The following is a 25,378-nucleotide window of genomic DNA, read 5'->3' on the forward strand; positions in this document are numbered from 1 at the left end:
TGTCCCCACACTGTGATCAGTGGTGGGGTCGGCCAGCCAACCTCCCACATTTCTTCCCCCTGGCCAGCTCGGCCTGATCAGGGCAGGCCAGCCATACCCCACCCATGCACGAATTCATGCACCGGGCCTCTAGTGTATTATAAATGATTTATTATATATAATCAGTAATTCATAGGTTAAGACCCTTTCAAGGAGTTTATATTCTACACAGAGGGAATGTACACATAGCAGAATATGGTAAGTCCGTCCTATAAGAAAATTATAAACAGGGTCCAAAATGAAATTATTCTCAATTGAGGGCCATAAAGAAGTTTCACTTATTCTGAGAACAAAATAAATAATTTTCAAAAAGCAAAGATAAAATACGTAAAAGGCTCTCTAGGGTGGTGAAAGATGCAAGGCTTAGGAAAGATCTTCCTATGTGTTTTGCATCCTCTTCTACCTCCTTTATTGCTAAAACCTCTCCACTGATCTTGCATATCATCCACAGCTGAAGCAAATCCCACAAACCTAGAGATCGTAACAGGGAAAAGTCAACTGAAAGAAAAAAAACAAAACACTGAACACATATTCAAAAGCAATTTTAATAGGAAGACCTGAGCCAGAGGACAATTAAAAAGGAAACATCATTTGCTCTGGCAATTATGAATCTTAGAAACAATGATGTGCCAACAATGTTAGTTAATAATTTAATATTTTAACCTTTTGAAGGCAAAAATCATATTTTGTTTGTAAACATCCGGTTTCTAATATAAGAGTGAACAAGTAACAGAAGTTAATTGACTTATGACTTCCTTTTGATGTGTCCATGTCCTTACTATCTACTGCAATAAAATTTGATAAACTCCTTGGATAATTAAATAGTTTATAATTTACCTTGGAATATAAATGGTAAATATTTTTTAACTTTTTGAAAGAAGACAAATCTTAACAGGAAATTCTACCAGAATGGCAACACTCACATCCACTTACTTTAAGGATCCCCAAGAAAAAAATGTGGCTAGAATATTTGACTTGGACTTCAAGAACAAGCAAATTTAATGTAATTTAGACAAAGCTTTCATAAAATTCTTAGATTTAACTAGAGGATATAAAAAATATTAACACTGTGAGTTTGGTTTTAATATCAGATATTTATATTTCATTTAAATCTATAATTCTTTGAAAAGGATTATGGACACTTTCCCACTTCAAATTTTTGTCTAAGAGTTCCTCTTAGATCCTACCATGTTCTGAATAAAGATATGCTTATTTGGGAAGGGTGGCTGTATTATGAATATAGTTATGGATATATTGCTATGTTTTAATAAACTAATCTTGCAGGTAGGAATTCTGCTGAAACAACTGTACTAAATCATAATGAAGCCAATCCATAATACCAATGACAACTGTATTCAGGATCATAGTAATAACACTGAACTTCTCCTCAAAAACAATTCACAATTCCAAATGCTACTCCCTACACCTCATAGCTCTCCATTCCACAACTAAAAAATTATCTGGTTTTAGCTTTTTTAATTCTTCCCTCCATTAATGTTGAAAAGCAACTTGTACATAAAGTCAAATTTTGAAATCACCAGTTATAAGTATTGCATTTAACTGCTTCTGTGCGTTTTTTAAAGATATTTTCATTGATTTTTAGAGAAAAGGAGAGGGAGAAGGAGAAAGAGAGGGCGAAGTGGAGGGGGAGGGGGAAGGGGGGAGAGTGAGAGAGAGAGAAACATCAATGAGAGCAAAACTCTATTGGCTGTCTCATGCATACTCCACACTGGGAATCATGTCCACAACTGAGCATGTGCCCCAACCAGAATCCAACCAGCAACCTTTTAGTGCATGGGATGATGCCCAACTAACCAAGCCACACCTGGCCCGGGCATAACTGCTTCTGCATGTTAACTATTAAAATGAAAATATTTTAAATTAGTTGAAATATTACAAAAATGTTGTATATATTATAGTAAATATTCATAATTACATAATTAAAAAATTCTAAAATAGCAAGAGTTGTATTTATACATATAGATGTTTGATAATTAGCTGTACTATTAATGTCTATGGAAACTCAGTTTAATCTAAATTGTCAGATGTTCATTTGGGATCACTGACTGTCTTTCATATGTAATCATAAATCAGATTACCTCATTACCTCAAAGTGAAACTTCAAAAAAGTTCACTATTTTTCTTTTTTTCCCTTTTTTTTTTTTTTATCCTCACCCAAGGATATTTTTCCATTGAATTTTAGGGAGAGTGGAAGAGAGAGGGAAAGACAGAAAGAAACACTGATGTGAGAGAAACACATGGATTGGTTGCCTCCTGGGACAGGTGCCCAGGTCGGGGAGGAACCTGCAATCAAGGTATGTGCCCTTAACAGGAATGGAACCTGGGATCCTTTGGTCCGCAAGCCGACACTCTATCCACTGAACAAGCCAGCTAGAGACAAAAAGTTCACTATTTTTCAACTTCAACCAGAAGTTATTTACTTTAAACCTGGTTGGTTCTTTTCTTAAGTACAGACTTAGTTACTAGCTTTCACATGTTAGGTACATTTCTTATCTGGTGAATATAACCATATCTGAATATTAAAGGAAAATATAAATAATATTATCTTTGCTATGTAAATTAGAAATGCCTTTGGGATAAAACAAGGCCTCCAGGTATTTTCAAATAAGCAGATGCAGAAGTATATTTCTTGTTCAGTTTACTTTCCAACTACTTTAAATACTGTTGATCTCAGCATTGTTTATATATAATTATGTCTAGTTCATTTTCCTTTGAAACATTTTGATGAGAACGTAAAAATTTACCAAAGGAATTACTAAAAACAGTAAGTAAGGCTTTATCAATGTTACTGAGTGGCGGAAGATTATTGGTGGTGCCGCATGTGAACATTTTAAAGTGACCTTACTATTTTTTATTGCTTGGGATTCTATTTAAACATCTACATGTCTTTCCTTATTTTTCTTTAAAAACAAACATTTTTTCCTAAGGTAGTTTTTAATGCTATACGATAGTTTAATATGTAGTAAAACACTACAGTCTCACTCAATGAGTTTTTATGGTCACCTTTTTCTTTATGGTTTATATTCTCCTAAATAATCGTATAAAATGAACATTTGTTTTAAAAAAATGAGGGCTACTCCGTGATACTTCCATATGACATGTGCTTGCCATTCACGAGTATAATATTATTTATACTTACTGGGAATTTTTAAAACTCTTTCATTTGTTTATTAATTATACATTCATTACTACCCCCACCCACAAAAAAGTAAATGGTAATTCCCAATGGCAGGATTTGAAGGCCTACACTTAACTTTTAGAATTCTGGGATATTACTGTCCACACACATGATACTTTGAAGACAAAGATACTCCAGTAACAACTGATAACCTTTCACTTGACTTTATGAGTAACTACATCAATTTTATAGATGTTAGAACTAACCTAACTGGGACCCTCTCATTGTAATTCACATAATTATATTCAACTGAATAAAGCTCTAGGTCAGATATGGCAGATAGGATTTCTCAGCTGCACAAAATCCTATCAGATGGCTGGAAATCTGTTTTAATCTAGGACTCAACAGGAAAGAGCATTATGAATAATCAGTAAAAATTACTATGGCATGGAAGGGGAAAAATGTTCACAGAACAGCCATGTTTTTCCAAATTGTTTAAACCGTACTCTGAATAATGGATTCCAAAAATGTTATATTACTCAATTCAATTAACTCTCAAATACAATGTCAAAATAAAGTTGTTATTTAAAAAAAAGATCATCTTCCACTCAGGAAAAAAGACTACTTTTCTCTCTGACTCCCTCAAACTACAACTAAAAACCATGGGCACTGTATATAAAACAAACTTGCCCTAACCGGTTTGGCTCAGTGGATAGAGGGTCAGCCTGGGGACTTAAGGGTCCCGGGTTCGATTCCGGTCAAGGGCATGTACCTTGGTTGCAGGCACATCCCGAGTAGGGAGTGTGCAAGAGGCAGCTGGTCAATGTTTCTCTCTGATGTTTCTAACTCTCTATCCTTCTCCCTTCCTCTCTCTAAAAAATCAATAAAATATATTTAAAAAGAAAAAAAAAACTCAAGGGAACTCTGAAGGTGGAGAAAAAGGGCAGACTGGCTAGGAGTCTTGGAACCCAAGGAATAACAGTGATGAGCTGCCAGGATTTTCTTTTTGCCTCATATATCCCAGACTTAAAGCAGAAAAGTCAACAACTAATAAGCGCAATAAGAAAAAAAAAATCAGGAAAAGCCTATTCTCTAGCCAAAGGACCAGAAAAAGGGAACCTAAAAAAAAAATGTGGACCCATTCCACCCACACCAGCAAGGCTATAATAAGGCTCCCCACGTCCCCTTCACTGGGGCAGTGTTGAAGGTGGCTGGTGGAGAGTCAGAACTTTCACTACTACCCAGTAGTAATGAGATTACTCTCTCCATGCTGTCAGTGAAGGTCACATGAAGAGCCACTCCTTCCTACCAACCAGGATGTGTCAATGGAGGCCTAGTAGAAATTAATAATGCAATATCTGAAATTAAGAATACACTAGGAGGAATCAACAGCAGGTTAGATGAAGTAAAGCAGTGGTCGCCAACTGGTTGTCCATGAGGTCCGAAAAGTTGGTGACCGCTGAAGTAGAGGATTGATTTAGAGATTTGGAAGAAAGGTAGCAATCACAGCAAAAAAGAAAAAAGAATTTCTAAAAGAGTTCAAAATAGACTCATAATGACAGTTAAACTCAAATATTTATAAAAAATCATTTTCTATGAACAAATTCATCAGGAAAATACATATAAACAAATGTTTCTATTTGTATTCTATTAGAGAAATAAAATTTTAATATATTTTTATTGATTTCATAGAGGAAGGGAGAGGGAGAAAGGGAAACATTAATGATGAGAGAGAATCATAGAGCAGCTGCCTCCTGCACACCCCACAATAGGGATCAATGCCACAAACTGAGCATGTGCCCTGACCAGGAATTGAACCATGACCTCCTCCTGGTTCATAGGTTGAGACTCAACCACTAAGCAACACTGGCTGGGCTCAAAATCTTATTTTTAATAACATAAACTTCTACTTAGAATTATTGGAAACTCTTTTTACATCTTTTTTTTCAGAAATCAAGAAAACAAATAATTACATTAATATGAATATACTTATCATAATACTTAGCAAACTCCATTATAAATTGTCTCTTTCTGCAAATGTTTTCTGACCAGACAATATTCTTTAACAGCTAAGCACAGAGCTATCTTTCTCTAACTTTTAGCAGTGTGAGACACTCAAATGATACTCAGCTGAGATTTTTAAATAAGCAAATGTCATAAGGATATCTGTTTTAATAATGGCCATGCATTTCTGAATCTCACACTCTGGTTTCCATGCAACATTTGCCATCTCCTAGGCATCCACTCCAAAAGGTAATAACTTTCCCCTCCATATCCATTTAAAAGGTTTTAGTAATTTCCATTGGTTGCCTTTAACCTAAATTTTATAAATTATTTTCTTTGGTGCCTTATGTCTTGTTTTACCTTAAAGTGAAGATGTAAAACAGAACTGATGTTTGAAAAATAAATCAATAAGATGTTCAGAGCTAAGATGCTAAGAACCTTGATAGTGGGTATGGAAGTTAAGCACACAGAGGAATTACTTTAAGTGACACTGAGAAAGAGACAGTAACTGAACTTGGGAATTGATTTTCTGTTCAAAAACAGACCAAAAGGTATCAAAGATTACCCTCAAGATGTGAAATTTAACGAAAAGTAAGAAAATGGCAAGCTTGTGGAAGTGAAAAAGTTATGTAGTGAAAAAACTCAAAGGAGAAGCCAATAATTTCTAAAAATAAAACACTAGAGAACCAAGTTGGCGGCATAAGGTACAAACCCGTAAGTGCCGCCCCCCACAACAACATTAAAACCACAACTATAAGACAAAACAGCTATTATCCAGAACCATGGGAAAGCTGACTGAGTGGAAGTTCTACAACTAGAAGGAAAGAAAAAAGCACATTGAGACCGAGTAGGAGGGGAGAGGCACCAAGAACAGAGGTACAGGGGCGCACGCAAGGCTGCTGCACCTTGGTGCGCAGTTTTTTTCAATCGGAAGGGAACAAGCTCTGAACTCATTTACGGCGAGATGCTGGGGTCCCAGGCTCCTCTGGGGAGAAACAGGACTGTCTTGCAGCGGGTCGGAAAGTGAAGGTGACTTTCTCACAGAGCTGCTCACAGGGATCATTGTTGCTGCAGGGGTGCGCAGCACAGCACTCGGGGAGTCTCAGAGTTGGAGTTGCGGGGGGTCTCTGACGACAGCATTGCTGTTTTCCCCTGCCCTGGGAACTCTCTGAGACCCCGCCCCACTACATCCCCTCCCAAGCTGTGCTCAGTAGCACAAAGGAGGCACCTGCGCTTTTGCGGCCTAACAAACTGCAATGAATCAGAGGGCTCCAAAACTTCCAAACTCCAAACAGAGGAGAAATCTGTTGATATTGCTGTAGCCCCTGCTGGGTGGACCCACACAGTGGTTGACTTGGAGATCCAGGAGCCAGGTATTCTGAGTCAGATACTAGATTTCAACTCCTCACACCTATAAGGGACAAACTCAAGAAGCAGACTCAGTGAGCACCAAAGCCCAACTGAAGCAAGTCCTACCACATAAGGGTGTCTCCAGCACAGCAGTTCTTCTTATAGATACAGTGGCTCCTCGCAGTCAGCCAAAAATGCAAAGACAAAGAAACATGTCACAAATGAAAGAAATGGAGGAAAGCAAACTAATGGTGGACATAAGAGTTCAGAACCACAGTTATAAGGTTACTCAAGAATCTTCTACAAACCTCCGAGGAACTTAGTGAGACCTTCAAGGATCTTAATGAGAATGCCAAAAAAATGGAAAAGGATCAGTCAGAAATTAAACATACACTGACTGAAATAAAGAATAATATACAGAGGTCCAACAGCAGACGAGAGGATCCCAAGAATCAAGTCAAAGATCTGAAATACAAAGAAGCAAAAAACACCTATCCGGAAAAGCAAAACGAAAAAAGAATCCAAACATATGAAGATAGTGTAAGGAGCCTCTGGGACAACTTCAAACGTACCAACATCCGAATTACTGGGGCGCCAGAAGAAGAGAGAGAGCAAGATACTGAAAGCCTATTTGAAAAAATAATGACAGAAAACTTCCCCTACCTGATGAAAGAAGTAGACGTACAAGTCCAGGAAGCAGCAGAGAACCCCAAACAAAAGGAATCCAAAGAGGACCACACCAAGACACATCATAATTAAAATGCCAAGGGCTAAAGACAAAGAGAGAATCTTAAAAGCAGCAGGAGAAAAACAGTTACCTACAAGGGAATACCCATACAACTGTCAGCTGATTTCTCAACAGAAACCATGCAGGCCAGAAGGGAGTGGCAAGAAATATTCAAAGTGATGAATGCCAAGAACCTACAACCAAGATTACTTTATCCAGCAAAGCTATCATTCAGAATTAAAGGTCAGATAAAGAGCTTCACAGATAAGGAAAAGCTAAAGGAGTTCATCACCACCAAACCAGGATTATATGAAATGCTGAAGGATAGTCTTTAAGGGTTAAATACCACATGATCTCACTCATTTGTGGAATATAATGAACAACATAAACTGATGAACAAGGACTGATGCAGAGACGGAGAGGCATTGATTGGACTGTCGGGCCCTGGAGGGAAGGTAGGGGAGGGTGGGGGTAAGGGGGGAGATCAACCAAAGGACTTATATGCAAGCATATAGGCCTAACCAATGGACATGGACAACAGGGGTGGGGTGAGGGCATGAGCAGGGGTGGGGGGAATGGGGGGGGCGGTAGGGGATAATGTGGGGATAAGGACACAAATGTAATATCTTAATCAATAAAAAAATATATATATATAAAAATAAATATAAAAATAAAATACTAAGCTTGTAGGGCACCATATAATATGAAATAGAAATGCCATAGGCAATGGATACAGAAAGTATAAAAAAAAAAAGGATATAAAATGGCTCTTAGACTTCATTTATACATAAAAATGAAATGAAAACTATTTCAAAATTTCATTTTTTCCTTTCAGATAAGCAAAGATCAGAACATCTGAAAACTATGTGATGGCTAGAATTTAGGGAAAAGAAGCGCCTTCTTACATTCCTACTAGAAATATAAACTGGAATAATAATTTGGCACCACATATCACAATTACAATTGTATATATCTTTTGATCCAGTGTAGAAGTAATCTATTGATAGACAACAAATTATCAAAAAATCAAGATGCTTAAAACAACAAATATTGGGAGATCTACTTCTGGCATGACCATGTGAGGAGCTCTGCTGACGCACTCTCAGGTGAAAATGGTGAACACTATAGCCTGTGCAAATGGTCCTAAAGGCAAACAGCAAATGAAGAAACCTATTCAGCAAAAATCATAAAAAAAAATCAGTAAGAAAGCCAAGTATTTATATGGTAGTCAATAAGATAGACATGAGCAGAGCAACATCTAAGTCTCAGTTATACTTCAGCAGCAGGCCCAGAAAAGCAACAAAACCAGACAAGCAATGCCATGGCTGACCTCAGGATAATGACCCCACCCCTACCTGGGCACCAACCAATCAGTGAAGACCACAAAGAACACAGCTGGAAAACTGCTGAATATTCTATTAAGATCTTCCTCTGTGACCTCCCCTAAAATCTCCATCCTTAGAACCCTTAGGACAGAGGGCCCAGCCTGCTCTCTCTCTAGGGAGCATGCCCATGTCTTTCCCTTTCCCTTCCTCCTCCCGAGCCACATCCCCTTGGCCTTCCTGACTTCACCTTGACCTTCTTCACTTCTAAGCTCCAAAGGCCCTTCCTTTGCCTCTATAACTTGTTTCCTAAGCCCATTTCTTCTACAGATTACTTCTACCTCTGTGATTTTTCTAAATAAATGTTTTTTTACAGTTTGAGTCTTGGCTCTGAATTATTTCCTGGTCAGAACTCAAGTACAATAGGTCCTCCAGTTACAACGGAGATCCGTTCCTACTGTGTCAGAACCCACCTACATAAGCACCTACATCACTCACATGGAGCACATACACAGCAGTAATGAAGTAAAACAGTAAAAAAATTTAAAAAGAAATATAACAATTCCTGACCTTTACTTGTGGTAAAGAAATAAGAAAAAAACATAAAGCACATATGTACATACATCGAAATGATGAACTTTTTTTATATATAAATAAATGAGAGATGGCAATATAACCACAAAACAACGTCGTAACCCGGGGACTTTCTGTACCAAGGTTGCTGAACTCAGGTCTGATCTGACCCCACCAGTCTAACACAGCCATTCTCACTGCTGCCAACACTTAAGGTATCTGAACCAAGACAATTTCCCTTGCTCAGCAAGGTGAAGAGTCCACCCCAGAATGCTGAAGAGCAAAGGGCTCCTCCATCTCCCCCAAGTTCCAAGTAGGAGAGCTTCTTTTCCCCAGGAGCAAGACATCAGCATTTTTCATCCTGCCCCCAGCTAATTGCCGCTGAGGCCAAGTCCTAGTCAAATGCAACTGAGAGATGAGTCCATTTTTCTGCCCAATCACCATTTGTAAAATAAAAGGTTCTACCTTGGGCACTGAGCACTGAAGACCCAAACTCCCTTGCCCAGCTTATGACAGCAGTGGTTCCACAACAACTGAGGCAAGCCAAGAGAAACTAAGGCTGCTGTCTCCCCTCCACCAAGCAATCAGTTCCTAGAGTGGTGGTGTCACTCAGAGAGAAACATGACATTGTCCATACTCTCAGCTCCTGAGGACTGGCTCCCATTTTGCCTGGTATGGAAAAGAGGGTAGAGAAGCAAAGTAAAATATACAGGTCTTAATCTCTTCCCAAAGGGATTTGACTTCATTTACAACACATTGTTGAGAAGTTCAAGCCTAGAGGCATTCTCATGAACAGTGTAGTTTATGGTGAAAGGTAGTTTGGTGGGAAAGTCAAGATATATGCTAAACTGTAGGCCTGCTAGTTTGCAAGAGAGAAAGGAGGAATAAGACAGCTAGGAGAAGCACTTAAAGCGTTTGGAAAAATGTCAAACACTGACTCAGAAACTTCACAGGAGCCACACCAAATTAGTTTGTAGAGCAACTTACACCCTAAGGCAGCGGTTCTCAATCTGTGGGTTGCCAACCTGTGGGTCGCGACCCCTTTGGGGGTTGAACGAACCTTTCACAAGGGTCGCTTAAGACCATCTGAAAACACATATTGAATATATAATTACATATTGTTTTCATGATTAATCACTATGCTTTAATTATGTTCAACTTGTAACAATGAAAATACATACTGCATATCAGAAATTTACATTACGATTCATAACAGTAGCAAAATTACAGTTATGAAGTAGCAACGAAAATAATTTTATGGTTGGGGGTCACCACAACATGAGGAACTGTATTAAAGAGTCGCAGCATTAGGAAGGTTGAGAACCACTGTTTATATATGTGTTTCCCGATGGTCTTAGTGGTCTTAGGCGACCCCTGTGAAAGGGTCGTTCGACCCCCGAAGGAGTCGAGACCCACAGGTTGGCGACCCACAGGTTGAGAACCACTGCCCTAAGGCATTACTGGAAACAGTTGAACAATCAACCACCAATTAGTGACATTTAACAGCTGGGTGTGGTCAAGGAAAGGTAACAGGAAAGTCCTACCAAAATCTCTGTCATCTGGACATAGACTTTAATTAATCCAGCCAGTCACCAATCAAAAAAATCTGGAGGAAATGGGTAGGGAAGGTCAATAACCAGATTTGCTACAATATAATATCTCAAATGTCCACTTTTAACAAAAAAATTGTAAGTCATGCAAAGAAACAGAAAAGTATAATCCATAAACTGAGAGTGTGACATGTTGGATTTATCAAAAAAAACTTCAAAATAACCTTTATAAATATGTTCACAAAACTAAAGGAAGCCATAGTTTTAAAATTAAAGAAAGGTATAATGACAATGTTGCAACAAAGACCAAAAAAAAGATAGAAATTATAAGAAGCACCAAGTGATCATAGACAGTAATTTGATTTCACACAAAAAAAAGAACACTAGTAAATTATAATAAAATATAGTTTAAAGCATGTTTTTCTACTTTCTTCTCTTCACCAATTTGAAAAGCAACTACTTAAAATAATATATACATAATTCATGGGCTTAAATTACATGACAAATATGTGCATAACATAACTATCAATAACAGCACAAATGAGGTGGATGATAGCCAAGTTTTATTGGGCTAAGGAAATTACAACATAACATAAAGCAATAATTATAAAAATGCATTGTTCAGTTTGTAACATTAACATATTTAATATGTATAACAGCAATAGCAAAGGAAGAGACATAAGGAAATATAGCTGTACTTCAGTAATGTTTCTATATGTCACTGGAAATAAGCATAGAAAAATAGGAAGCTGATTCTGTTAAAATATCTTAGAGAGCAGACACACACAGACATGCATGAACATATATACACACACACACAACCACTAAAAAATCAGTGAAAAAAATTATTAAAGAAATTTTAATGCTACAACAGAAAATATTCACTGAATGCAAAAGATAGTAGTAAAGAAGGGAATACAGGAACAAAAAAGACATTATATATATAGAAGACAAAAACTGACATGGCAGAGATGAATTCAACCATATCAATAAAAACATTTAAAGGTAAATAGATTAAACAATCCAACCAAAAGGCAGAGATTGTCAGACTGAATTAAAAAAAATGATAAAAAAACACACTGTCTATGTAAGACATACTTTGGATTCAAGAACTCAAATACACTGAAAGTAAAGTATAAAAAAAGACATATAATGATAACAGAGTCAATCCATCAGGAAGATATCTATCTACACTAATAAAAGAGAAACATGCAAATTGGTGTCAGTCTGCTACCCTTCCCATTGGCTAATCAGGGCAATATGCAAATTAACTGCCAGCCAAGATGGTGGCCAGCAGCCAGGCAGCTTGAAGTGAACATGAGGCTTGCTTGCTCCAGTGATGGAGGAAGCCAGGTTCCCCACCTGCCCGGCAGGCCTCTGAGCTTGCAGTTTGAAACATTATTACAAATATAGAAGCTAAACAAAACCCCAGAAACATGCTTTCAGCCAGCCGGGCTTCAGCCAGCAGGACCGCAACATTGTTTCAATTATAGAACAAACGCAGATCCCTGCTTTCAGCCAGCTGGGATCTCAGAGCTGGAGTTGAAACAGTGTTTCGATTACAGAACCCAAACAAACCAGATACCTGCTTTCAACAGCTGAGGCCTCAGAGCTGGAGCCAAGCCTCAGAGCTAAAGCTGGCCCAGAATAAAAAAAAAAAGAAAAAAGGAGCGGTTGGGAGCTTCAGTCACCCGCCAGCCTGAAAACAGCCCTCAGCCCCTCACCCAGACTGGCCAGACACCCCAGTGGGGACTCCCACCCTGAAGGGGGTGTGACCAGCTGCAGACAGCCATCAGCCCCTCACCCAGGCTGGCCAGGCACCCAAGTGGGGCCCCCACCCTGATCCAGGACACCCTTCAGGGCTAACCAGCTGGCTCCCACCCGTGCACCAGGCCTCTATCCTATATAGTAAAAGGGTAAAATGCCTCCCGGCACCAGGATCAGTGTGACAGGCCCAAACACCCTGATCACCCTGTGGCTCTGTGTGTGACGGGGGGCGGGTCCACAACCTTCCTATCCGCCCTGCTCTGTTCATGACAGGGAAGGCGCCCCAACCCCCTGATCAGCCCTGCTCTGTGCCTGATAGGGGGGCGCTCCCCAACCCCCTGATCGCCCTGCGGCTCTGTTTGTGACAGGGTGCGGCGCCCAACCCCCCCCCCCCATGGGCCCCGCTCTGTGTGTGATGGGGTAGAGCCATAACCTCCCCATCGGGCATGCCCTGAGTGTGACAGTGGCGGCGCCCCAACCCCCTGATTGGCCCTGCTCTGTGGGTGATAGAGGGCAGCGCCCCAACCCCCCCCCAGCACGGGCCCTGCTCTGTGTGTGACGGGGTAGAGCCATAAACTCCCCATCAGCCCTGCCCTGAGTGTGACAGGGTGCGGCGCCCCACCCCCTGATCCGCCCTGCTCTGTGTGTGACAGGGGGCAGTGCCCCAACCCCCCTGATGGGCCCTGCTCTGTGAGTGACAGAGGGCAGCGCCACAACCCCGATTGGCCCTGCTCTGTGCGTGACAGGGGGTGGCACCGCAACCTCCCCATCAACCCTGCCTTGAGTGTGACAGGGGGTGGTGCCCTAATCCCCCAATCGGCCCTACCCTGAGCGTGACTGAGGGTGGCATCGCAACCTCCCAATCCGCCCTGCTCTGTGCATGACAGGGGGTGGCGCCCCAACTCCCCAATCGGCCCTGCTCTGAGCCTGACCAGGGGCTGCACCTAGGGATTGGGCCTGCCCTCTGCCACCCGGGAGCAGGCCTAAGCCAGCAGGTCGTTATCTCCCGAGGGGTCCCAGACTGCGAGAGGGCACAGGCTGGGCTGAGGAACCCCCCTTCCCCCCGAGTGCACAAATTTTTGTGCACCGGGCCTCTAGTCCTATCTAATAAAAGATAAACATGGTAATTAGCGTACGACCGCTACCCTTCCCATTGGCTAATCAGGGCGATATGCAAATTAACTGCCAGCCAAGATGGCAGCCGGCAGCCAGGCACCTGGAAGTGAACACGAGGCTTGCTTGCTTCAGTGACGGAGGACTCCAACGTTCCCCGCCTGCCAGTCTCTGAACTGCAACTCTAAGCAACTATGTTACAAATATAGAAGCTAAACCAGCTGTGGGCAAATTACAGCCCGCGGGCCGGATCCGGCCCGTTTGGCTGTTCTATCCGGCCCACGGAGCCGAAAGAGCAGAGGGTTCTCTTGCTCTCCCCTCCGCTCCTTCACCATCAGCAGTGTTAACATGGCAATGTCGGGAAACACGGCCGCAGCTCCTTCTTCTGAGTCCAGTTTAAGAACCCATTGTGGCCCTCGAGTCAAAAAGTTTGCCCACCCCTGAGCTAAACAAAACCCCAGAAACCTGCTTTAGTCGCCGGGCTTCAGCCAGCAGGATCGCAACATTCTTTCAAATACAAAAGGTAAACAAAGGCCAGAAACCTGCTTTCAGCAGCGGAGGCCTAAGAGCTGGAGCCTCAGAGCTAAAGCTGGCCCAGAATAAAAAAAGAAAAAAAGAAAAAAAGGAGCGGTTGGGAGCTTCAGTCACCCGCCAGCCTGAAAACAGCCATCATCCCCTCATCCAGGCTGGCCAGGCACCCTAGTGGGGACCCCACCCTGATCCAGGACACCCTTCAGGGAAAAGCAGCCGGCCCCCACCCGTGCACCAGGCCTCTATCCTATATAGTAAAAGGATAATATGCCTCCCGGCACCGGGATCAGCGTGACAGGGGGCAGCGCCCAAACCCCCTGATCTCCCTGCGGCTCTGTGTGTGACAGAGGGCGGGGCCACAACTTCCCTGTCCGCCCTGCTCTGTTTGTTATAGGGGAAGGCGCCACAACCCCCTGATCAGCCCTGCTCTGTGCCTGATAGGGGGGAGGTCCCCAACCCCCTGATCGTCCTGCGGCTCTGTGTGTGACAGGGTGCGGCACCCCAACCCCCGATTGGCCCTGCTCTGTGCATGACAGGGGATGTCACCGCAACCTCCCCATCAACCCTGCATTGAGTGTGACAGGGGGTGGCACCGCAACCTCCCCATCAACCCTGCCTTGAGTGTGACAGAGGGCAGTGCCCCAACCCCCCAATCAGACCTACCCTGAGCGTGACTGAGGGTGGCATCACAACCTCCCAATCCGCCCTGCTCTGTGCATGACAGGGGGCGGCACCCCAACTCCCCAATCGGCCCTGCTCTGAGCCCGACCAGGGGCTGCACCTAGGGATTAGGCCTGCCCTCTGCCACCTGGGAGCAGGCCTAAGCCAGCAGGTCGTTATCTCCCAAGGGGTCCCAGACTGCAAGAGGGCACAGGCCGGGCTGAGGGACCGCCCCCCTTCCCCCCGAGTGCACAAATTTTTGTGCACCGGGCCTCTAGTCTATATATATAAAAGCCCAGCGACCGGAACAGCAGAATGACCAGAACAACCTGTGGCTATGATGCACACTGCGGCAGCCAACCAGCCTGATCCGGTCCCTGATCTGCACCTGCCCCTCCGGCAGGCCAGGCCCCCGATCGGCCTCCAAAACCCAGGTCAGGGTGAGGCCAGCTGGCCAACCTGCCATATCTCCTCCCCTGGTTGGCCTGATCTGATCAGCCCTGACTAGGGTGGCTCAGCCAGACCCCACCCATGCACAAATTCATGCACCGGGCCTCTAGTAATAATTATAAACATATATGTACCTAATAAACACAGGACCAAAATACATGAAGCAAAAATGACAGAAATGAAAAGAGAAATGGACAACTCAATTACAATAGTTGAAGACTTCAATAGCCTACACTGATGATTAATTTTATGTGGAAACCTGGAGAGTGTTTTTGTATATGATGACCATTTAAACTGGTGAATCTGAGTAAGCAGAATGTCCTCCATAATATAAGTGGGCCTCATCCAATGAGTGAAGGCCTGAATAGAAAAGACCAGCCTCCATGAACAAGAAATTTTCCTTCAGTCTTTATCTGCATCATCAACTCTCCTGAGTCTCAAATGCGCCAGTCTACACTGCAGGTATGAACTTAACAGCCACCATAATTAAGTAATAAAATGTTTTTTAAATAATTATCTTTTTTTTTAAGAGTTCAGGTAGAGGAGAGCTTTTTTATTTATTTATTTTTTTAAGCCCCAAGAATCAAGATGACTAATTAAGGAACCATTTACCAGAAAGCTGGGCTTCCCACTCATCCATGTTCAGAAGAGCTAACTGTAGTATTTTCCTACAACAAATGGCTGAGGATTACTTTCATAACAACCATTTTCCTAATAACAGTTATCAGTAGGTTTAGAAAGCTATTGGTCCAAATTCATAAGCCAAAGGGCCATTATATAAATGAACTACAACAATGGAATTACCTGGAAAGCTTATTTTTTAAAAAAACAACTCCTAGATCTCATCTCTAGAGATTCAGTAGATCAGGGAAAAGACTCAGAGATCTACATTTAGGGAAATTCTCTAATATCTTATTCACAGTTAATTGTTACAGTAAACTTTGAGAATCTTTACTGTAAAGTAGTAATTCCAAAATTTTTCATTACATATCTATCTTATCAGCAAAAGGCTTTTGAGTGCCTACTCCCAATATATGTACATTTATAAACTGTGTACCATATATATATATATATATATATATATACACACACACACACACACACACACACACCTTTATATAAATAAAGATTGTATATTTTATATGAGAGACCTGGTGCATGAAATTCGTGCACAGGGGCTGGGAAGTTCCTCAGCCCAGCCTGTGCGCTCTCCCAATCCAGGATCCCTCCAGGGATGTCCGACTGCTGGTTTAGATGTTAGAGAAAAACCTTGTGAGAGAAAAACAAAACAAAACAAAACAAAACAGAGGCCAATCCAGCCAGGGTGAGTTCTGAGGAACTAGGGTTAACTTCCTCCTTGAAGATTTGCCAGGCCAGGGAAGAGGGGAGGAAGGAGTGAGTGTGTGTGTCTGAGAGAGAGAGAGAGAGAGAGAGAGAGAGAGAGAGAGAGAGAGACCGACCCCCCCCCCCAAAGACTCCAGACTCTTTTGTTTTAAAGCACAAAACTTTGCTTTCCCCACGTTTATTGCATGTTTAAACACAAACCATCGTGTACTTCAAGCAACATGTATTAGGGAAGGAGACTGCAGCCTTAAAGCAAAGGGTGGAGTGTCAGAAGTGGGTAACTCCTCTGGTCCTCCCAACTGAAGCTCCTCTAGGACCTGCCTCTTTTCAAATCCACATTTATCTCTTGGCGCATAGGAGGTTAGGGAGCCAGAATTATCCTGGGAGGGGAAGGTTAGGGGGACTGCATCTGTGGTATTCGCCCCAAGTTTCATTTCCTCACCCTCCTGGGTCGCTTTCCACCCCAACACTGATCCAGTTAATGGGGTGGGAGGTTTGCAGCTGGACACTTCCAAGCCGAGAGCGTGCTGGGGGCCAGGTGGTCCAGCTCCGAGGCCCCTGCGTCCTCGTCCCAACCCCGCCAGCTTCCCGCCTACGGGCAGCGGCTCAGGGTGTTCCACCCTGCTGTGCACCAGACTCAATCCGAGAGGGTGTGGGAAGAGATTGGGCAACTCCACGGCAGGCGGCTCCGTGGCTAGCGCCTTTGAATTGAGTGCCACTGGGGGGAAAAGAAAAGCCTCCCCAGAAAGACGTTTTTCAAAAGCTTTCCTTCCCCCAGCTGCCAGAAGCTAGCCCCCCCCCACACACACACACACACCTGCCTTGACCTGGCGCCACCCGCGTCCACCGCCACCCACCAACCGTTCCCCATTCCCCTTAGGCGATCTGGGGAGGGAGGGGCCAGGAGGTTGGCCAGCAGGCCCCAATCAGGTGATCAGGACAGTCAGTGTGCATCATAGTGACCAGTAATTCTGGTCATTCTGCCATAAGGGTCACTGGGCTTTTATATAGATAGATGAAAAATAGAAATATTAAATGATGAGAACAATGACCTAAAAATATTTTAATATTTGCTTCTGTCACAACCAAGAGTAAAATGAAAATTAAAGAATAGCTTTGGAAAGTTAAAAAATATAACAAATTAGCAAGTTTAAAAATATATATATAAAAAAAAGAGGAAGATAAAGAAAGAATAACAGAAATGACAACTGAAGTGCCAAGAATATATCTCCTCCTCAAAGGCTTATTCTGCTAAAAAAACAGAGCAGGCAGAGTGACCACATTTTATCTCAAGGATGATTGAGGAAGTTACAACGGTATGTTAACAAAAGACTTTATTCTGATTATCCTAAGAGAAATCTGATTGATGAATTAGACATACAAGCAACAGGAGGAGAAACTGATTACACTATTTTAAGAGTTCACAATAATCAAGGACAGTGAAATTAAACATTGATATATATATCACAGATTTTAAAAAGTTGAATGCCAGCAATAGTTGAATGATCCCAGGGCAAGTGACTCCAAATGTAAATGCAGTTCAAATTATCAAATAATATTCAGGTTACATAACCATGACTCCAATAAAGAAAAAGAAAAATGCATCCATATGCTTAGCTTCTCATTTAGGAAATGTAATGGAATTCATTTAATAGGAAAGCAAGTTTTTAATTGCTCTGCTAAGTGTCATGGGAGTACTGTATATCAAATGTTTGATAAGGAGTACCTAACATCACTCTGCTGTTTCTAATGACCAAGTAGAGGCCTAATAATCTACAGCTGAATAACGGCATCTCACACTGGATAATACAGAGTGTTAAGTGAAATCCCTCAACCTATTCCAGAATACTTACTACACTCTGGCAAGGTCATCCCAGGCTTTAAAGTAAATACTGCAATTATCTTAGGGGAAAATGGCACATGACTAGGAAGATGTCAAGAAGAGCAATCTAAGAGTAACAAGCCAAACAACAGGGACTTCTCCAATTTTTAAAGTTGAGCTGTAATAGCTCATATCTCTATTTCTTTCTTTCTTCCTCTCCCCCCTCTCTCTCTCTCTCTCTCTCTCTCTCTCTCTCTCTCTCTCTCTCTCTCTCTCTCTCTCTCTCTCTGTCACAGTTTACCCCTTTCTTGCAAACTTCCCAAATATGTCAGAATATGAGCAAGAGATATGGCTTACTTATCTGTACTACCTGGTGAACTGGCATCCCTTGAAATAAATCAAATACTTTTATCATTTGGAAATCAAATACATCTCTTTCAGTTAGCGATTTACATCTCTTTCAGTTAGCGATTTTCAACTGGTGTGCTATAAGAATTTGGAAAACATGCATTACCTGACTAGTCAGAGGCACTGACCTCTTTTCCCTTAGATTTTCAAATAAAAAATGACAACAGCCAACACAATGATAGCCATCTGGTGTGAATGAATCAAAATTGTATTTTTTGACAGATGGGCAAAAAATATATTTTTTGGTGTGCCGCAGAAGTTTAGTAATTAGTTTATGTGTGCCATAAGATGAAAAAGGTTGAAAATTGCCACTTTAGGGGATTAACACCAAGTACTAATTTTCATAATGAAGAAAAACAAATTCAACAAACGAAATACTCATGAAAAAATGACTGGGCACTTACCTTTCCACAATCAAACTGACTGTTTGTGTGATATCTGGGTTTGTCACCTGGAGACGTTTCCACAAAGACCATACAAATTCTTTATCAGCCTTAAAAAAAAAAAAGAAGACATTTTAAATGCATTGCTTTGTAGCTGTAACGGAGAAGACAAAATGCTACATAAAGTTAAAAATGAAAACACCATATTACTCGATTACTAGGTACTATAACTATAAAATAGATTCTTAAAAAATTTAGCAGGAAGCTTTCTTTTAAAAAGTTCTTGTACTGATAACCCATATATGCTTACACTATTTCTACCCTTCACATTTTAGAGTATAAACACTGAAATGCTGACTATTTTTTTTAAATATATTTCTTTATTGATTTCAGAGAGGAAGGGAGAAGGAGAGAGAGATAGAAACATCAATGATGAGAGAGAATCATTGATCGGCTGCCTCCTGCACACCCCCTACTGGGGAATGAGCCCGCAACCCAGGCATGTGCTCTCAGCCGGAATCGAACCTGGGACCCTTCAGTCCGCAGGCTGACACTCTATCCACTGAGCCAAGCCGGCCAGGGCTGAAATTCTGACTATTAAGGTAAATTTGCTCTAAAAGGAAATGGCCTCTAGCTATTGCTCCCTTTTCAGCAAAATTCCTTGAAAGAGCCCCTTCTGTCTCCATTTCTTTAATTCCCATTTACTCTATAACCTCTTCCAGTCAGATTTCCCTTCTCACTATTATGCTAAAATCATTTCTAAAGGTCATCTATATACCCAAATCCAAATGGACAATAAATAGTTTCAGTCCATAAGGCCTTGATCAGTTGTTATCAACTGTTGACTGCTAGGAATCACTTTTGGGGAGTTTGTGTTTTCTTTCAATAGTGATGCTCTAGAGATTCTGATTTAATTTGTTTCAGGTAAGGTTCAAGTATTTTTTAAAAGCTCCTGAGGTAATTCTGTGCACACAATTTTGAGAACCACTGCTCTAGGTGAACTCATTTAATCCCATGGTTTTATATATCAACTCTACTCTGATGACTCTCACATTTCTCTTCCTAGCTGTCTCCTCTACCCATATCTTGAATCTCCAACTGCCTAACAATTCTACTTGAGTGCCTAACAGGTATCCCAAATTTAACTTACCAAAAATAAAATGTTTGATTTCCTACCCTTTCCGAAACCTACACCTCTGTTTCTCAGAAAATGACACTATCTACTCATTTGTTCAAAGGCCTACGATTCAATCTGAGTTGCTCTCTTTTCCCCATATTTCATATCCAAACCATCAGTAAATCCTATTGGCCTTAGCTACAAAATATATCCCAATTCTAATCACTTCTCAACTCTCCCATAACTATCACCCTTGTCCAAGTCAAGTCCATCTCTTGCCCAGCTCTCCACAATGGTCCCCGCCTAGCCTTTTAACAAGTCAAAATCCTCCAATTGATCCCTGACAATTAGGAAAAGAATCCAAACTCTTTACCAAGACTACAAGACCCCCCATTATCTGGCCCCACATACGCCTGTTCAACCTCATCTATCATTCTTTCCCTTGTTCACACTGCCTTTTTTGCTCCACCTGTACCAGAGCCTTTGTACATGTACTATCCACCAGATCTTCATGTAGATTATTCCTTCACTTCATTCAGGTCTTGGCTTAAATGTCAACTCTTCAGGAAGACTTCCCTAATTATACTTATAGCTACCAAAATTGGTAAGTCTCTGGTTAACCCCTTGACCTGTTTAATTTTTTTTTTCACAGCACATTTTAAAATACTATTTTTGATTATTTGTTTGTTCATGTTTACTTGTGTGGCAGATATCACTTATCTGTAGCTCTTTCTATCACCCATTATCCCCTTCCTATTAGTTACAGAAAACATTTTAGCTCTTTGCTGCCCAATTAAAAGACAGGCCTCACTTGCCTGTAAGCTATGTGACTATGCTCTGCCAATAAAATATAAGAAGTGTTGTTGGAAATTTTAAAATTAGTTTTATGTCTACCAATTGTGTTAGAAATATTTTTTCCAGTATGTTGTTGTTTAACTACCTTTGGGGAGAAAAGGTATTTATTTCATATATTCAAATTTATCCATCAATTACATTATAGTTTGTGGATTTTATGTACCATTTAGAAGACCTTTTCTACTCCAATATTAGAAATATATTTACCTATATTTACTTCTAAACTTTTATGTTTTCATTTTTTAATGCTCTAAGTTTTATCTATTCTGTGTTGTTTTTCTTTAAAGACTTCTGACGGCCTGAATACTAGAGAGTACTATAACAATCCTTATACATCATGCATTATTTTATCCATTTAAAAATAAGAATTCAACATTTGAGCTAAAGACAAGAAATGTCAATACAGGGTGTGCAAAAATAGGTTTGCAGTTTTAAGTATGCAAAAATAGTTTATTCTTATATTATTAACTAGAGGCCCAATGCAAGAAATTCGTGCAAGGGGCTCGGCCCATCGCAGCCCTGGCTGCCTTGTGGCCCCACCCACTGGTCCTTCCAGAAGGTCATTCGGAAGGTCATTCTGGAAGGTTATCCTGCCATCAGGTCTAATTAGCATATTAGCTCTTTATTATATAGGATTATTGCATTATTTGCCATACGAACTGTAAGACTACTTTTGCCCATTCCATATATAAACATGTCATAACTTATTCAAAAAGCAATGAAAATATGGAAAAAGTAAGCTAATACAACATTATGTGCTTTAATATCCCTATTTTTAAAAGGTACGTTGATGACATTACAAAATCTCTTGAAACCAATGTTAGCTATAAATATATCTTCTGGCTTGCTTCCAAACAAATTAGCAAAGACTGACATGTATTATAATCTCAACTAAAGTACTAAGCAAGAAATAGAAATAAGAATGCAAAAAAATGTTTTCAACATTTATAAAATAACTGAGTTACTTCAGCTTAAACAAGTATGACTTACTAATAAAGGACTTGGCTCTAGCAGTGAAAGTGACATAAGGAATCTATAAATATCTGTTGAGAAAATGTTTACACTTTAATTTATACTTTTTTCTTTTTGTTGTTGTTATGGTTAGTGGTTATTTTACATCTCTCCTTCAATCCCCAACAAAGAGAAAATAATAATAAATTCTCCTTAAGCTGTTTATATTATAGAGTCCAGAGAAAAAAGCCTCCTTCTGAGGAAAAGAATCCTGTAAAAACACTCTATCACTCTATGGTTTACAGTTTATACCCAGAAGTCATTTTGGGAAGTACTTGCTAATTTCCAAATTTCTTTATTTTAAAATTTCATTATTAATTTCTTTCTTTTATTTATGGTCAGTAACAGTATGCAGGTTTTCTTTTTTACCTAAAAATACTCAAATGCATAAGTGATACCTAGTTTGAAAGAAAAAGTTCTTTTATGAGCAATAAAATGCTATGAATGGATGTGGGACTAGTCTATGTATTAGTTTTTATGAGGCCTCAGTTATTTAAATAGTATATCATCTTCAATGTGGATTATACTTCTAGTTGCTAAAAAGACTTCCTTTCATATATGAAAAGAAATAAAGGCTCCAGAAAACACAAAACTAGTTTTCAAACTGTTCCAGACATTATTAAAACAAGAAAACTAACCACTGCCAATAACACTGTCTTTATGTTTTCCTATATTTCACTTCTTTAGAACACTTAAATATTTTCTTTAAAAAAAAACACAAACCTTTAAAAATTACTCATAAAATTATTATTACTTACAGACCTTCTACACAGAATCAAATAATTATATTTTAAAATCCTTCTCACAGTTTATTAAACTCAGCCAATGAATGAGTTGACTAAATGCTAGGAGACTTGAGCCTAAATTATCTTAGCAGTGGATTAGCTTTGACTTTCACTTATCTGCTAGCATGGAAATATATATCCACTTTACAGATACAGACACCCAAAACTGTCTTTTTCACTGGGTTCCTAATCTACCAGCCCCCAGCTCAGTGTCTAACAACATAATAGGCCACCAATTGACCTTTACTGGAGGAATGAATTCAATAAACATATGAAATATAGTTCCCATATTTAAAAAATGGAAGGAGTTTAATTACAAAGTATAGTACAAAGTAGCCACTCAATAAATTATGGAAATTAACTGCATGAAAATATTCACCTCCTAGAATAAAGATACTATCAATGATAAGGATTCTAATTATTTAATACAGTATGTTCTCAATTTTTTTTCTTTTTGAGTGACTGGACAGCACAGCTAAATGTATAACAAAAAAAATAATAACTGGCTGAGTTCTCTGGTCATATACTCTTAATTCCAATATTTGATGCTTCTTGAAAGTTAGTTTCATCATTAAAGTTGAAATAGTGAATATATATTTCATTTAAACACCCTAATTAATTTTCACCTGCAATTGGTTTACAGCTTTTTGACTGCTACTAAAAAAGGAACTAAGCTTTGATATATACGTACACATACACATACACATACATACATATGTTACACATACTTTTTCTCATCTGATATTACAAAAGGAGTAATAAATGTCTACATACAGGTACCCACATCATCCTTTGTCACAAATAGCACATATTCTTGAATAATCAAAATATGGTGAAGTTGGGTTCTAAACAATGGACAAAGCATCAATGTCATGGACTTAAAATTAGCCTTTGGAGCATCATTGAACATTCCTTTGGAAAAAGCTACATTTGGAAGCTCATGTCCTATCCTTAATAAACCCAAGACAGACAGCTTTTCTCCCATCTTGTAATTAATCATGTATTCTTAAACTAAGCATTATGTGTATGTTGCTTGCTAATCTGAGACCATATGGAAAAAGTTTAATTAAATATACAATCACATAGAGTAGGATAAGATGTTCATATTCAAAGAAACACTTGGAACTGAGATTGTTTTCTATTACATGCTTATTCTGAGTCATTCCCATAGAGGGGAGATATGGAATCACTCAAACTTCTTATTTCTCCAAGTACATATAATTAAATTCCTGTGAGTTAAATGGGGGGGAACTAACCTAATGAAGGTTAGAGAACTAACCTAAATGAAGCTATGTACTACTTATGACCAGAGACTTAATTATCAGATTTCTTTTTACCAAACTGTACATTTGACCCATTACTAGGTTGTGAAGTGAATTTAAATCTGAGATCTGAGCTGCATTTTCTTAAATAACAATTTAAAAGAAAATATCAGTTAATAACATAGTAAATATTCTTTCTGAAATTATGTGTGTCTGTATGATGTGTATACGTACTAGGTTGAGATGTAAAATGAATGTCCTATTTTTGAAATTGTAATTTTGTAAAGATTTGAAAAAATATTGGGTTAATACTTTATATCCTTGGGTAGTGTGATTTCTAGCTGAATAAGTGGAAGAACAAGCAAAAAAAAATATGTAAAAGTGAATGTTTAATTCCTTAAATACTTGTTTACAAAACAAGTGGGAGTTCGACTTCCCCTGTTTCTCCAAGAGCAGGAGTATGGTTTGACTGAAGTTTTATGATATTCGGGAAACTAGCAATCTTGTCTCACATTACTGGAATGGCTATGATCACCTAAGTGTCAATATTACAAAAATCTCAGGTACCACTGCTCTAAGCTAATTATGGCCATCTCTACTCTTACATCTGCCTAGAATACTTCATTCATCTTCCTAGTCCCTTCTATGTCCAACATCACAAAGGCCAACACCCTGTTTGAAGCCAATTTTTTAAAGACTGTAACAGTGGATGTATTTAGGGCAGTGTTTCTCAACCTTGGCTGCACATTAGAATCACCTGGGAATCTTTTTAAAATCCTGATTCCGGAATGAGGCCCAGAAATCAGGATTTTAAAAAGATTGCCAGGTGATTCTAATGTGCAGCCAAGGTTGAGAACCACTGATTTAGGGGAAGAGGCCAGTCACCGGGCTGTTTCCAACAGATTTTCTAAATCAAATCAATCAAAAAAAGTAACTATCTTAGCTCCTCTTAGCCACTAGCGGTGGTTCTCAACCTTCTGGCCCTTTAAATACAGTTCCTCATGTTGTGACCCCCAACCATAAAATTATTTTTGTTGCTACTTCATAACTGTAATGTTGCTGTTATGAATCATAATGTAAATATCTGATATGCAGGAAGGTCTTAGGCGACCCCTGTGGAAGGGTCGTTTGACTGCCAAAGCGGTCGTGGCCCACAGGTTGAGAAC

At 40.0% G+C, this 25,378-nt stretch overlaps 1 protein-coding gene across 1 annotated transcript in view; it reads right to left on the bottom strand.

Annotated features, from left to right (window-relative positions):
- Positions 1 to 25,378, bottom strand: part of CNTLN (centlein) — a 262,892-nt gene that overhangs the window by 235,581 nt on the left and 1,933 nt on the right. Inside the window, exon 2 of the mRNA XM_081104268.1 lies at positions 19,204 to 19,292. Within this exon, the coding sequence (XP_080960394.1) occupies positions 19,204 to 19,292 (89 nt within the window). The remainder of the gene's footprint in view (positions 1 to 19,203; positions 19,293 to 25,378) is intronic.

Source organism: Myotis nattereri (assembly GCF_964212035.1).
Source record: "Myotis nattereri genome assembly, chromosome: 12".
Lineage (NCBI taxonomy): Eukaryota > Metazoa > Chordata > Mammalia > Chiroptera > Vespertilionidae > Myotis > Myotis nattereri.